This window comes from Vicia villosa, unplaced genomic scaffold (assembly GCF_029867415.1).
Source record: "Vicia villosa cultivar HV-30 ecotype Madison, WI unplaced genomic scaffold, Vvil1.0 ctg.001707F_1_1, whole genome shotgun sequence".
Classification (NCBI taxonomy): Eukaryota; Viridiplantae; Streptophyta; class Magnoliopsida; order Fabales; family Fabaceae; genus Vicia; species Vicia villosa.
This window is the reverse complement of record NW_026705704.1, coordinates 45968-60771: the sequence shown is the minus strand read 5'-3', so window position 1 is coordinate 60771 and position 14804 is coordinate 45968. Positions and strand designations below refer to the sequence as shown.

The following is a 14804-nucleotide window of genomic DNA, read 5'->3' as shown; positions in this document are numbered from 1 at the left end:
CAAAGGATCAACAAAATTGGTTTATCGTTTATCGCTTTGTTATCTTCTTTGTATAAACTGTTTTCAATAATAATAAAAGACATCCCAATTCCCGTTTGGAATTGGGGGCAGATGTAGTCGTAGCGAGGACGACCGACGAACTGCCTGAACAAATATCGTGTTCTTATCGCTTTTATCTTTTCATTTACGTTTTGTTCGTATTTGGTTATAATTGCTAATTGATCAACGATTCAAGTGTTAAAATTGTGTATTAAGAACTTGCGTAAACATCACAATTCACCATACATTGAATCACAATCAATTTGGATATTATCACCAAGTGTTTGTCCTTTTGCTTCATCCATTATCAAAGCATTGCAAACAAAGTTTATCAAATTAGAAGTTAATCGTTTTTCATTAGAGCAACGAATTGATTCGATAACCTATCCTTTCATTGTTAATCCCAATTATTTTGTGGTTTTATCACATATACAACCTTTTCAATAGCAGTCCAGAATAGACGCGAGTCGATCCCGAACCGCTTTCGTTTAAGTTTGAAATAATTCCGAAAAACTCTGAGAGATCTATTCACCCCCCTCTAGATCCTTAAGCCTAGCGTCTAACACGCACAAGCATCGAAGAAAGAAAGATGGAAAAGCTTTGTTCTTGATTCATTAATGTGTGAATCCTAATGTGTTCGAGAAGATCAATAAAGAGGAATCATCGAAAAGAATGTGGGACAATTTGAAGATCTTGTATGGCGGAGATGAAAAACTGAAAAGGGTGAAGTTGTAAACACTGAGAAACAGTTTGAGATAACACAAATGAAAGAAGATGAATCAGTTGTTGATTTCTTCTCAAGATTAGTGTGGTGAATCAATCAACGATTTGTAGAAAATTGAGACAGTGTTGAGATATCTCGCTGCAAACTTTGATTATACTGTAGTGTCTATTGAAGAGTCTAAGAACCTAGATGAGATGAAGTTGGAAGAACTTTAAGCTTCATTAGAGGCTCGTGAGATGAGGCTGAAGCAGGGGAACTCATAAAGGGAAAAGGTGGTTGAATAGGCACTGCAAGTAAGATTTATTGAATCAATAAGTTTGGAAAAGAAAAGGAGAATCAAAGAAAGAATCTAGCTAATGATGAGAATTCAAGAAAGAACTCAAAGAATCATGATGATTCAACCAAAAAGGCATGGACAACAAGTATTTGGGAAAGAAAGTTAACTTGAAGGAGGTACACTGTTACAACTGTCAAGGATTTGACAATTATGCTAGATACTGTCGAAGAAAAAAGGAAGCAATAGCAAAAGATAATGATGAAATGCAATATACACATGTCGGAGATAGTGACTCTAATGATGTGCTACTCATGGCCAATATTCAGTCGAACAATGACCAAGCCAATATGTGCATTTGGGTAACACCGCGACTAATAGGTATTTACCATTAGTATCTTTAGTTTATATTTTTTAATGTGTTGGTTTAATTTTTTATTTATTTTAGGGTTGAGTATGCTCATTGGAAGTTAAATCAGATGTTAGAGAACAGTATAGGTGACAGTATAGGTGACATGGTCTCTACCCATCTCCACAACACGCCAACATACCGTTTCCATGTTCTCTAGTTGCTCATCCCGAATCTCAAGTACCTCCTGGTTAGTTGGTCTAGGTGGTTCTCCAAGAGTGTCTGGTGTTATGATAGGGTGTGACAACCTATAGAGCCATGTCATGTAGCCCTTAACACAAGTCCAATATACATGAGTTGGCTCCCGATGATATTCTTCTAGTACCAGGTGACTCTCGAAATTATCCAGTATCGCTTGTAGGTATTTGCGAGGGACGGTGGAAGAAATGGAATCATGGGGAGGTCTTGGAATAATCTGTAAGTAGCCAAACTGGTGCATCACTCGCTTAAGAAGATACATATACATAAGAGATGACCCATATCCCAGCTAGCCAGAGTATTAATAACAAGTATAATAAATCAATTGAGAAAATATTAGTAACAATAAATTACTGTAAGCAGCGTGCAGCACCCCGTCATTTGCCTTGCCTTCCAAAGACATCTCTCATCCAACTTAGAGTACATGTAGACCAAACAGGCGATCCCCCAATTATACTCGCGAATCACAGTCAGGTCTGTGAAGTACTTGAGGTAGACCACATCGACCTATGAGACTTCTTAAGTAATATGAATTAATTGAAAATCTTAATGAGAAACAAGCTTTTAAATAGACTTTCAGACCAGACCAGACTTTTAAAAATGTCAGGTCAGGCAAAAAAAAGACCATTTAATAGGTCATAGGCCAGGCTCAGGCCTTTTAAGATTATCATATGTCAAGTCCAGACCTTCTAAAACCTAACCTAGCCTACCATATTTCCACCCCTACTCATATTACCAACACATTTTTTGAATAAATAGTGTTTATGCTGATGCATCTTCGGACGCACTTTTAATACATACGAAGATGCATGTCTAGATTAAATTTTAAATCAGAGTGGCATCTCTTCAATTTAGTTTGAAAAATGATAAAAATAAATTCAGAAATACATCTCCGAACACTAGAGATATTATAAATTTTCCACGGTGGTAGGAACTACATAAAAATGGAAAAAGCATTTTCCTAAAAATTTTCATTAAACAATAGCGAGTCGGCCAACCACATAATATTGGGAAATATATTCAAACAAAAACAAAATTGTACTATTGGCAAAAATTAATCATACTTTACTTTTGTTTTAAAAATATAAAATAAAACGATGGTGATATATATTCTCGAATAGTTTCTGCTTGGGAAATTAAAAATAGAGATGAATTCAGATAGTGAAATATACTTTCCATGTGCATCTTTATTATGTATCCATTTCGTTACCACTGATTTAATTAACAATAGTATATACCAAAAAGAAATTTATTTGAGCAATAGCATGATACTTTTTGCGGTAGTAAGAGTCCGTTCTGAAAAATTACTATGAGAGTGTAATTAATTTGAAATAAAGATACTTCTTGGAGCGTACTCAAATTTTAAACTAAAGTTATATATTATAAAAATATAGATAACTTTCAACAACAGTTGCTGTGGTGTAGTGGTTATCACGTCAGTCTTACACACTGAAGGTCTCCAGTTCGATCCTGGGCAGCAACAGGTTAATTTTTCATTTTTTCCTTGTTTTAAGCACCAAACGTAGTAACATGTCACTGCCATATTTCTTAGGAGATTTTAGCCTATTGTTTCTTGTTCTTGGGGCTTATGAAGCTTGCATTTTAAAGCTTCATTTCAACATAAGACCTTACAAAGATATCATTGAACACATAAACAAACATGTCCATTTTAATCTCAAGCATCATTTCTCTTTTTCACTAATCTTAACCAAGTTTATAGATATCTAACAAAGTCCAAAAATATTGCTTTCAAAGGTTTTCACACTTAATTTTATAGAAATTGTTCATTGAACTCTAAGGCTTGCTAGAAAACTAGAGGTTTCATTTTCCTTTTGCTTGTAAGGTCAATGAACTTCCATAAAAAACTCTTTTACCATCATAAATAAGCATTACATACATTGTCCTGAAAATTGAATACACATTCAAGGAGATACAAAAAAACAAAATGTTAAAAATAAGAAACAATCTCCACATCCTACTCGTCCGAGCCTTCGGCCAAAGTCACAAGACTACTACTTTGAGCTTGAATTAAGTCTGAACATTTCTCATCATAGTTCATAACATGGTTGTTATGCAAGTTGGTGATTCCCAATTGTGCATTTAGCAAACGGAACTTCAGAACATTTCAGTGCTGCCTGCTTAGTTAGCTATAACATTCACCTTCACTTTAGCTGTAACATCTGGGTGAAGTTTTAACTCTGCAATATATTCTCCTGTTTCCCTAATCTCTGGAAGGTTAACAATTCTCTTGTCCACCTCCCTAGAAACGAATCAAAAATCACGAGACAATTAATCAATTATACTACAAAACACATGTGAACTTACACCAACTGAAGAACTTTAAATCATCAAATGGTCCTTGAAAATAACTAGTTTCTTATACTGAGATATAACATTTAAACAAATTGTATATATTGAAAACATCCAAATGAATACACAGAACTATGGAAGAACCTCATGAATCTATGAAGTTTGCTTTGTAGAATTATGTGTTAACCATGGTTATAAATTTGAGATTCCAATTATGAATCAAAAGATTTATTTTGCTAATCAAGAATCAAATGTTATTGTGATATTGTAAGATACATTACCTATACAAATATGACATTCTATATCTTTATACCAAAATAACTGACAGCATAATTGTAAGTTGATAAATCATATATGAATTTCAAAATAATTCAAGATTCAAGTCATAAAATCAGAAGACAAAAGAAAAAAGGCTAGCTACACAAACTTGACAAAAGAATGACATGCTACACTAACTTTAAATGGTGAATCATTAGAATAAATTGAGATTCATCCTAGTGAATCAGAAGAACTCATCATAATGAATAAGGATTTCAGATAAAATTTCTGTCCAAAATCAATATGCACTAGGGATTCACATCGAGTGGGTTCAGACTTGTGCCGAATCGAGATACAACATACATGTAATGTAATATATTGATGACCATGGTACTGACAATTTATAAGATTAAAGGCAAGAGTAAAATAATAGAGTAGTTATGACTGAAACGTACATTGAATATTAACTGACTAAACCAATGTATCACATTAAACATTATGCATATTTGGTCCAAAATAAAAGGAATTCTCTAAATGAAATGAAATTTCAGATATTTGGCGATCCTATTAAAATTTTATCAATTTTCTATTGATAAACTATATTGAAAACTCTAATGGCAGACACGATAGCGGTTTGGGGCCCCAAATAGAGGCCACAACAAATGCTATTGCAGACGGCAGCTCACAGCACAAAAGCTTCGCTCTGAACCTTACCACCGCTATGGTATTCCTCTATAGCGCACTATTGACAACATATGCTCACAAAGAAAAGATTGATGCACATCAGAAAGATAAATAGTACCTTTGAAGTTGTGCCTTTATTATGTCCACAAGATCTTGAGCCGTAACACTAAAGAGAAAGCAAACATCAGACACAACCATACAGACACAAATCAACATCTTGTAATTAGGTGGAACATATTTTACCTTCCAAAGATTTGTTTTCCTTTACCACCTTTACGTTTCACCTTAAAAGTCCCAACAGTTTCAAAAATTAGAGCAAGTTGCTGTGCCTCTTCTTTTACCTAGAGAAATGTAAACTTAGATTAGATAGCCTTATTTGTCTTCAATTGTACGTAGGAGAAAAAACTCCTAAAAACAATTCACAAGGAAGTACGAAAGTAGTTGTAAAATTTCCTAAACCTAAGAGAATCAGATATTAAACATTGAATACAAAATAATCATGGAATAGCCTTTGAAAGAAATTTACATTCTAAACTAACTCATTGTTAAGAGCCTATAGCTCTTCATGGAAAGTTATTTAGAACTTAGAAGCAGAACATATTAACATTCTTTTCCTCTTTAACTCTCTTGCTCAATTTTCACTTATCATGAAATTCCATTCCACTGCATATTACTATTACTAGAAGACCAAAGAAATGATACCGGGACAACGAAAAGTTACCCGTTGTTTCTCAGCCTCAATTCTCTCTTCTTCTATCTTCATTTCCCTGGAAAGAGAAAGTTAAAATGAAAAGGTCCAAACACAATACAAGGGAAACACACTTCAAAATTTGACAAATATCCTTTCTCTTAATGTAATGCTTAATGCATTATTCTAACAAAAAACTAACAGGCTTTCATGTTTTCTTGACAGAGTTTATTCTTGATGATACCAAAACTAGTAACCAACGTCGCACTCACACTTCAAATCAAAGATGTGTCAGGTGTTTGATATATCATTTACTTAAAACACTAGTGTATACGTGTCAGTGTCGATGTTCGTGTCAGGTGTCTAATACGCACTAATGTTCAACACTAACACAACACTTACACATGGGTTGAATTCAATACATCAATTTACTTAAAATACTAGTAGTGCACTATGAAATACTGACACCTCGAACATCACCCTGACACTGACGCCGGTGACACTGATAATAATTTGAGAAAATGAATAAATAATAGAAGATTACTTGAGTGTATCAGGAGTTACAAGCTGAGCCTTGCCACTTGGAAAGAGGAAATTTCTGAAAAACCCAGCCCTAACATCAAGAAGCTGCCCTTTCTTTCCAACATCAACAATATCTTCCTTCAGGATTATCTAATTTCACAAAATAGCAACAAAAAAACCTAATAAGTTTCATAATTATGTCACAACAGAGAGAAAAATCAAGTAATGTAGAGTGTGGAATGTTGATGTAACTAACCTTTCGAGTTTTCTTCGTTTTCTTTTGAGCGAAAACCATAAAACCCGAAGTTTTGTTGGGAAATTGAGAAGAAGTTTTCAAGTTTGCGGCGAAACTATGTTGCAACGAGGTTGAGGAGAGAGAAGATAATGTTGATGATGCCATTGTTGTTTTGAAAACTCACCACCCAAAATGTGTTATGTTTTCTTCTCTTATCTCTTATGTGCTAAGTGCTATTACAAGCAGACATTATAAAAAATATAATAAATAAATGTAAAGAAAATAAGGATTTTACTCAAACCTCGAAAGAAAATTCTACATTTTTTAAATTATTTTTGAAATGTTATCCGAGTGGGGTAATTTAATTTGCTAGTATAGATGAAAAAATTGTTTGACCGTATTTAGAACTCTCTCAATTTATACTTTTTATAACAATGGTTGTTTTTAAGCTATAATTTTAATTTTGTCTATAATATTTTTAATTTTTAATCATTTTAATATATTTTTTCTCTCTTATAATAATTAGTTAGGCGTAATTTTGACAAAACTATAAATTTTAAAAATGACAATTAAATTGAAATAATTTTTTTTTTTACAAAAGTAACACTTGTAAGGAAACGGAGGGAGTAATAGTTAAACAAAATATATTTTTATATGAAATGAAAAATTAAGGGTTTAATATGGATTTTTTAACTCTAAAAATACAAGCTTTTTTTTTTAGTCTCTTAGAATATTTGATTTTCATCTCTTAAAAAAACATGTTTTAAATGCTCTTTAATTTTAAAAATAAATTTAATTGATATTCACGTAGAGTTTTATATTTAAAAATATTTAATTTATATCATGCAAACAATTTTAAAAAGTTTTTGTTTATTGTACTTGCATAGTATAATAATGGTTTGTCAGTAAGCAGCTTTGATCTGTTCTGATCGATAGAAAAGTAAATGAATAACCTAGATGTTTAACTAAGGTATTTATAGAAGCAGTTATTTATTCATAAGTCACTGCAAAGACATGTTCTCGTGTTTGTCAATTCAGCCACATGCCATTAGATTTGACCTTGTTATAAGAGTCTGGGATGAGTCACCCTCAATAATAAAATATCCATTTAACTTATGAGACTTGAGGTCTTTCAGCTATTTTGTAACGTGTGGTTTGACGTATTTTCCAAGAGTCACGACGAAGGAGTATTAGATCGGGTTGAACCATGTGCTCGCTCTTTAGCGCCTAAGTATCCTCTATGTTATTTGTCAGTAGGATAATTGATGGGTTGAATCCTTTGGAGCGATTATGATGTATACCTTTTTTTTAGCTTGGTGTCCTACAAACCATCAATGTCGCCCCTTCCGAAGTTCTTCCAAGTAGTTGGGCCTTTATCATAGGGTTTAAGATATATGCAGAAGCTTAGAGATAACACCTACTATAGCCATATTTCTTATTTTAAGATACCAAAGTTGTTGAAAAGGGAGGATGGGTATCTATAACTGTCCTCGCCAAGAGAGCGCTGCTTACTCCATACTCGTCCAAATATATGAATTGAAAAGGTAGATTTGTGTGGGTACAGGGAAAAGGGGAGTGTTAAATTCCATGGTTATTTTTTTAAGACCGACATGTATCGATTTCCTTTCTATTGATTAAGTGATTGTGTGCCAATAAACGATTTTAATCGCGAGTAGTTGAGTGAGATGGAGAGAGAGGCTATCGAGTTCTTGGAAGTGTTTTTATATTATGAGTGCGAGAGAAGTGATAAATTATGAGGAGAATGACAAAAAGTTTGACGATCATTTGCGTAAGTGTTTCCTTCTCCCAATGATTTGACTTGTGTGGTTATTTTTACTAATCTTTTGATTTATTTACATAGAGGAAGGCTCTCGTGCCAGTTCCTGAAAAGAAGGCTTTGTTATAGAGGAGAAAAGCCTAATGGTGTGAGGCGTGGTCTAGCAACTCGAAGAGCAACCCCTCTAATTTGATCACCCAACGTGGAAAAAAGAGGAAACATGTGGAAGAAGCTCGAATAATTTTAGCCAAGCCTATTTGATATGGACAAATATGCTTCTGCATATAATAAAGATCTAACCAAGAGAGTTCTTCTAACAAAGTGACATATAAGGGGGAAAAATAAAAAATTTGGATGAGGTTAACAAGATGAAGAAGGAAGGAACTACAACCTAGAAGATGGATAAGGCAGAGAGGTTTCACCATAATGGTAAGGATGTCATTGATAAGAACCAATTAAGGTTCCAATCCAATAACCAAAATAGGGGAAAATCTCACTCGATATTCTCATAATAGAGAAAACTCAATCCATTTCAAACTTGTCCAAAAGAGACTACAAATGCTTGCTGAGGAGTCTGGAGAAGGAGGGAGCACCAACAGGACCAATGCCCCAAGACCACAAGAGAGGGGAGACACCACATCTCCATCCAAAACCTTAAGGTGTTAGGTAAATGGGTCATCTCTCTTATAAATCCAACATTCCACCCATTCATAGGCGGCGTGAGACTTTAATCACCCACATTTGCATCCCAACATTCTACCCCACAAGTGCGAGTTTCCCACATCCTATAACAGAATCCTACAGCGGATCTAACTCCCACTCCTCCACCAATCTGAACCCCAACTCTGATACCACTATTGGAGAGTTTGGGGAAGGCGAAAACACCAATGGGACCAATGCTCCAAGACCGAAAGAAAGGAAGACGCCACATCTTTGCCCAAAACCTTAAGATGTTAGGTAAATGGATCATCTCTCTTATAGATCCTACCTTCCTCCCATTCATAGGTGATGTGGAAATTTAACCACTCACACTTTCCCCCCATAAATACTTACTTATAGTAAGAGTTCTTATGAACCGAAATAGGGCATTAACACTACTTTCTAAGTCCATATTGAATTACATAATGTTTTCTTTAAATAAGTATAAGGAAGCAAACCTTAATCAATTTTAAAATAAAATTATTAAAATCCCAAATTAAAACTAAATAAAATTATTATTAAATAAATTAAAATAAAATACTTAATTCTCTTTTTCATGCTCTTGATTAGTCCTCCTCATTCCCTCTATCTTGAAGAAACTCAACCATAAATTTAAGATCTCTTATGCTCTTTATAAAAAAAAAAATCAAATTAACTACAAATCTAAGGTGTCCAACTAGGTCAAATGGAAATTGTAAAAAATAAATTCTAAATGTACCAAGTAGGTGAAACACCACTTCACATTTTCATTTAATAATCAAACATGTTCTTTTCTAAGGTAACAAGTCTTAAAAGTAAGGAAAATGTTGTACTCCAATTTAATAGTTGCATATGTCAACACTTATGGTTCGAGAATAAGAGTTGATTGAGCAATTCATAGATTTGAGTTTGGTGTGTGAACGGTCTCCTAACAGTGTAAAGTTTGGTATGTTGAAATTGACCAGTGGTATTCTCAAAGAGGTCAGAAGATCGACTTGGGATTGGTTGACCAGTTGGTGTCTGAGAGAAATCATAGATTCACCTCGAGGTTTTGGCAGATTTTGCAGGAAGTGTTAGGCGCTAAGTTGCAGTTGAGTTATGCTTATCATCCGCAAATGGACGGTCAAATGGAAAGGACTATCCAATCTTTGGAAGATCAGTTGAGAGATTGTGTGCTAGAACAACGGGGTGTTTGGGATAGCTACTTGCCATTAATTGAGTTCACCTATAACAACAATTTCCATTCAAGTATTGAAATGGAATTGTTTGAGGAATTATATAGAAGAAGGTGTAGAACTCATTTATGTTGGTATGAATCAGGTGAGAGTATTGTGCTTGGATCCATTGTTTTAAAACCGGACTGGACCGGCCGGTCGGACCGGTCGAACCGGGAACCGGCCAGGTAACCGGTCTGGTTCAATAGCTGGATCGGGAATGTCTTTGAACCGGTGTGAACCGGTCAAAACCGGTGTAAACCGCTAAAAACCGGGAAAACCGGCGGTTTTTGTGAACCGGCGGTTTAAATGCATTTCTTTATTTTTTTATTTTTTTATTTTAAAAAATTAAAACAATGTCTTTTTGGCTATTTTAATGAAAAATTAAAATAAAATAATATAATAAAATAATAAAATAAAAAATAATAAAATAAAAAAAAATAAAAAATTGTTCCAGATGCGGTTGATTTTGTTACCGATAATTTTGATATTGAAGAAGGAGATCTCAACATTGAAACAATTTTTTTATTGAAATTAAATTTAATAGACAATAAAATTATTTTGTTATAAATTATTCAATTAGATTATATTGCGATTAAACTTTCGTTTGCAATTATATTTTATAATTATGTTCTATTTTATTGTGTGTGATACCTATGTGTAAAATTTGAATTTAAACTATAAACTTGTGAATTTATTTATAGTATGATATTTTAAAAAAATTTAAGTGCTAGTTATATTTTGTAGAGACTGAATCATCCAGTTCGACAGATTTTATACCTATATAATTTTGTTATAACGACCGGTATATTCAACCGAGTTATCCGGTTTAACCCGGTTTAGTCATGCGGTTCGACCGGTGACTCAGTGGTTCGACCAATAAACCAATGACCCAGTACCCTCACCGGTTTGATGTCCGGTCCGGTTTTTAAAACACTGCTTGGATCTGAGATTGTATAGCAAACCTCTGAGAAGATCAAGATGATCCAAGAGAAGATGAAAGCTTCGTAGAGTCTCCAAAAGAGTTACCATGATAAAAAGAGGAAAACACTTGAGTTCCAAGAGGGAGACCACATGTTTTTGTGAATTACTCCAGTAACTGGTGTTGGTCGAGCTTTTAAGTATTGAAAACTCACGCCGCATTTCATTAGTCCATAAGAGATTATGAAGAGAGTAGGAGAAGTAACCTACAAATCTCATTGTCATTATTTCTTCTAAATCTTCATGATGTCTTTCATGTGTCTCAGTTGCAGAAATATATTCATGATCCATCTCATGTGATTCAAGTGGATGAAGGGCAAGTCAGAGAAGTTGACCATTGAGGCATCTCCCTTGAGAATATAGGATCGTGAAGTAAAGCACTTGAGAGCCAAGGAGACTGCGTTGGTAAAGGTGGTGTGGGGAGGACTTGCTTGTGGAAGCATGATGTAGGAACTAGAGAATCAAATGAGGGAGTTGTATCCGAATATTTTTCCTTTAGGTAATTTTTAAGGGCGAAGATTCTCAAAGTAGGGGATAGTTGTAACACCCCGCTCTTCGTAATTATTTTAATTGAGTCTATAGTTGTTTTATTTAGTTATTTGGTATTTATTTTTTTATACTGGTGATATTATTTGGGGGTAGATGATGGGGTGTAGTGAGAGCATTTGAGAATTGGTAGAATAACTAGAAGTAATTAAATTATTAGTTAATTTAATCAATTAAAATAAATATAGAAATTGGTGGCTTTATGATAGAAATTATTTTGTAATTAAAATTAAACAGAAAATATGAGTTAGTAGGTGAATAAGGGGCAAGGAAAAGAATATTGAAATAATTAAGGGTAGAAAAAGAATAACCTGAATGAGAGAATTAGGTTTTATTATAAATAGAAAAGTGGGGAGAGTTGGGAGAAGTTTTTACAGTACGTGCAAAATAAGAGGTTGAAGAGAAAGTGTAAGAAGAACAAGTCTAAGGCTTAAGGAGAGAAGAACCAGCTTTGATTAGGGAACTTGCTACGGGAAAATCTAAGGTAAGGGAGGATATTGCTCTTTTATGGGTGTTTAACATGACGGGGTAGGGAGAGATCCTTCCTCTCCAATAAGTTTTATTGCTCCATTGTTGTAATCATAATATTTTATGTGTTTTGATGATGAAATTATGCTTATATCATTGTTGGTTATTACTTTTTGTTTTTATCAATTTCTGGGATTTACATGATGATTGTTGGGATGAATATTGATGTTAATGGTGAATGTGATATGTTTTGGTGTTTTGATGTTAATGGTGAACTCATGATGAATTGATGAATTAAAGTGTGTAATCAATGATTAAATGATGAAATAGGAATATGATAATGTATATAAGATGTTTCTGGTTGAATTAGGGGGAGGGTTAGAGGCCAAAATCGGAGCTTCCGTAGAGCTCTTATGACAGAAAACGTAATTCTGCCTTTTGAATCAGGGTGACGGTCGTCACCCGTCCGACGACCAGGTCGTCATGCTGTCGAAGGCAGTACGGTTGTCAACTACCTGACAAGGAGTCTATCATGGTCCCTAATATTGGTTTCTCAAGTCAGTCGTCATGGTGGGTGACAAATTAGTGCAAAGTGGGTGACAAGTGTCATCCAGGCGACGACCATGGTGTCACGAGCCCGGAAAGGGTGTCATCGTGTCAGTTGAACATTTTGAGTTTCCGGTTCAAATTTTCTTGTCTGGTTTTGCATGAAGGAGATGTTGAATTACTATTTGGTAATAAATGGTGAGAAAATATTAATTAGTGGTGATGATGAATCAATTATTGCATGATTAAATGAATGAATTATATTGGTATGTGTATTATGTGCAAATTATGATAGTTGTTGAGTTTTGGTGATGCTTTACTGATTAATATGTGCATATTAAATTATGGTGGTGATATTGTTGGTGATGTGCACGGGAAGAAGAGGGGACAATAATGCATGTGTATAATTGCATGCTGTCGTTGAAATTTATGCATTCATGGTGTAAGAACTTCGGTTCAGTTTGGTGTGCTATGGTTCGATGGTGTAGATCGGGAGCGAGTAGCTAATTCCAGTGAGGGATTAGTGAAGCTTTACTATAAGGTGATTAATAGCGATTTTGGTGTACTCTGGTTCTAAAAGGGAATCAGGAGCGAATATGGGCATGTGTCATCTATAAATGGTACCTCTTGCATTAGGGTCACTTGTGGAGTACATTTTCATATGTGTTTGCATATGTAACCGTTATTTCATAGTTTTGTTGATTGGTTGAGAATTCTTGACGTGAGATGGTGATTTGTCGTGAATATCGTGTGTATATGATGATCATGCGATTATTCTACCCTTGCTTTGTTTTACACCATCAACATTTTTTAGTGTATTCCCACTTCTTTTGTTTATTGTGTTGTATTTGCTCATGTGGAGTAGTTGCTTAAGATATAGGATGACTTAAATGCTTCCTTAGTTACTTTCTATTCGGGTCTTAGAGGAGTCACTCTAATATGTAACATTGCGGAATGAGTTGTCCTTTGTTTCTCATTTCTTGTTTTATGTTATTTTGAATTTGTTAAGCCATTTGTGGCATTTATTAGATCGATGAAACAATGATGTCAAACATAATAAAGTGTATCTCGTGCATCGTCGGTGCCACCTCACTCCAACATCCTTTAGCATCTACCACCTCACCTAAGTGACATTCCATGAAGATGGTTCTGGGTTAACCCTGCCAGGGTCTTCCAAGATACGTCTGAATCGAGTGAAGGTGTGAAATAAGATCCGAATAGACTAAAATGTTGCAAAACTTGAAAGTGAAACCAAAAGTAATTTGGTTACCCAATGGTCCACCCTGGGCCGTGATGGGATTCTGGTTGGTTGACCTTTTTTTAACCAATATTATACAGTACGGAAACACCGCAGCGGCTCTGCTAAATATAAAATCCTCACTAGCGTGGATTCTACATTCCCTATAGTATTGGCGACCGGAGTCAAAACACGAACTGTCATGGTAGCTGAAAATTCCACATCGATAAAAGACAGATTGATTTGAGTATGAATATAATGCCACATCGTGTCCGTTTATGGCTCCTGCAGTGTTCTCGAAGGACATATCATGTATAATAAATCCATTACCTAAGACACCTTCAGAAAACCATGAAAAGTATCAGAGAAACTAATACAACCTGCCAACAGACAAATAAACAAATAAATTTACACAATACTTTTTGTGAAATATAATTTTATGGAATCATATAAAATAAAATAGAGTAGAACATGGAAAAATAGAAAAGTAGAAGCTTGTAAAATATCTTACTAAAGGTAGCTGAATTGGTGGTGCCCACATGGTTAGCACCCTCACTCAAGTTACTAGTGAAGATTGTGGCATCCATGCAATCTCCAATCAAAACAATGTACCATTTATCTTGACCAACAATAACGTGTTCATTATAAACCCCTTTTTTCACGTGAATGACGTAACGTCTCGAGCTGCAAAAAGGTGATGACAATAACGCATCAGTCACTCTAGTGAAATTTCTAGTTCCATCAGCAGCAACAACAATGTTAGCAACCTGAAAATCATGCAACAAAATATTTCTATTGGCCATTATGGCATTCAGCCCATCCTTAAATTTGCACACACCATACAACTGTTGTCTGCAACAACAGTTAACATGAGTTATACACTTTTATTAAATGTTACTTCCTCCGTCTCATAATAAGTGTCTTATTTGAGTTTTGCACGGTTCTTAAGAAAATGATTAGATGTGTTGGTTTTAATGAAAAAATTAGTATCATTTACTAAAGTATCCTTATTTATT

At 34.4% G+C, this 14804-nt stretch overlaps 2 protein-coding genes and 1 non-coding gene across 3 annotated transcripts; 1 reads left to right on the top strand and 2 right to left on the bottom strand.

The window, feature by feature from the left end:
• Positions 1 to 1519: 1519 nt before the first annotated feature.
• Positions 1520 to 1906, bottom strand: LOC131636367 (uncharacterized). Its single transcript, XM_058906981.1, has one exon. The coding sequence runs from the start codon at positions 1904 to 1906 to the stop codon at positions 1520 to 1522; it is 387 nt and encodes a 128-aa protein (XP_058762964.1).
• A 1148-nt stretch (positions 1907 to 3054) lies between these two features.
• Positions 3055 to 3127, top strand: TRNAV-UAC (transfer RNA valine (anticodon UAC)). The gene has a single exon. It is a non-coding gene; the product is annotated as a tRNA-Val (tRNA).
• Positions 3128 to 3497: 370 nt separating this feature from the next.
• Positions 3498 to 6567, bottom strand: LOC131636368 (large ribosomal subunit protein bL9c). The gene is made up of 6 exons (XM_058906982.1): positions 6363 to 6567; positions 6129 to 6256; positions 5618 to 5663; positions 5140 to 5237; positions 5015 to 5062; positions 3498 to 3904 (listed from the first exon to the last, which is right to left on the bottom strand). Exons 1-6 carry the CDS (start codon positions 6504 to 6506, stop codon positions 3784 to 3786), a joined length of 585 nt encoding a protein of 194 aa, XP_058762965.1. The 5' UTR covers positions 6507 to 6567; the 3' UTR covers positions 3498 to 3783.
• Positions 6568 to 14804: the final 8237 nt, after the last annotated feature.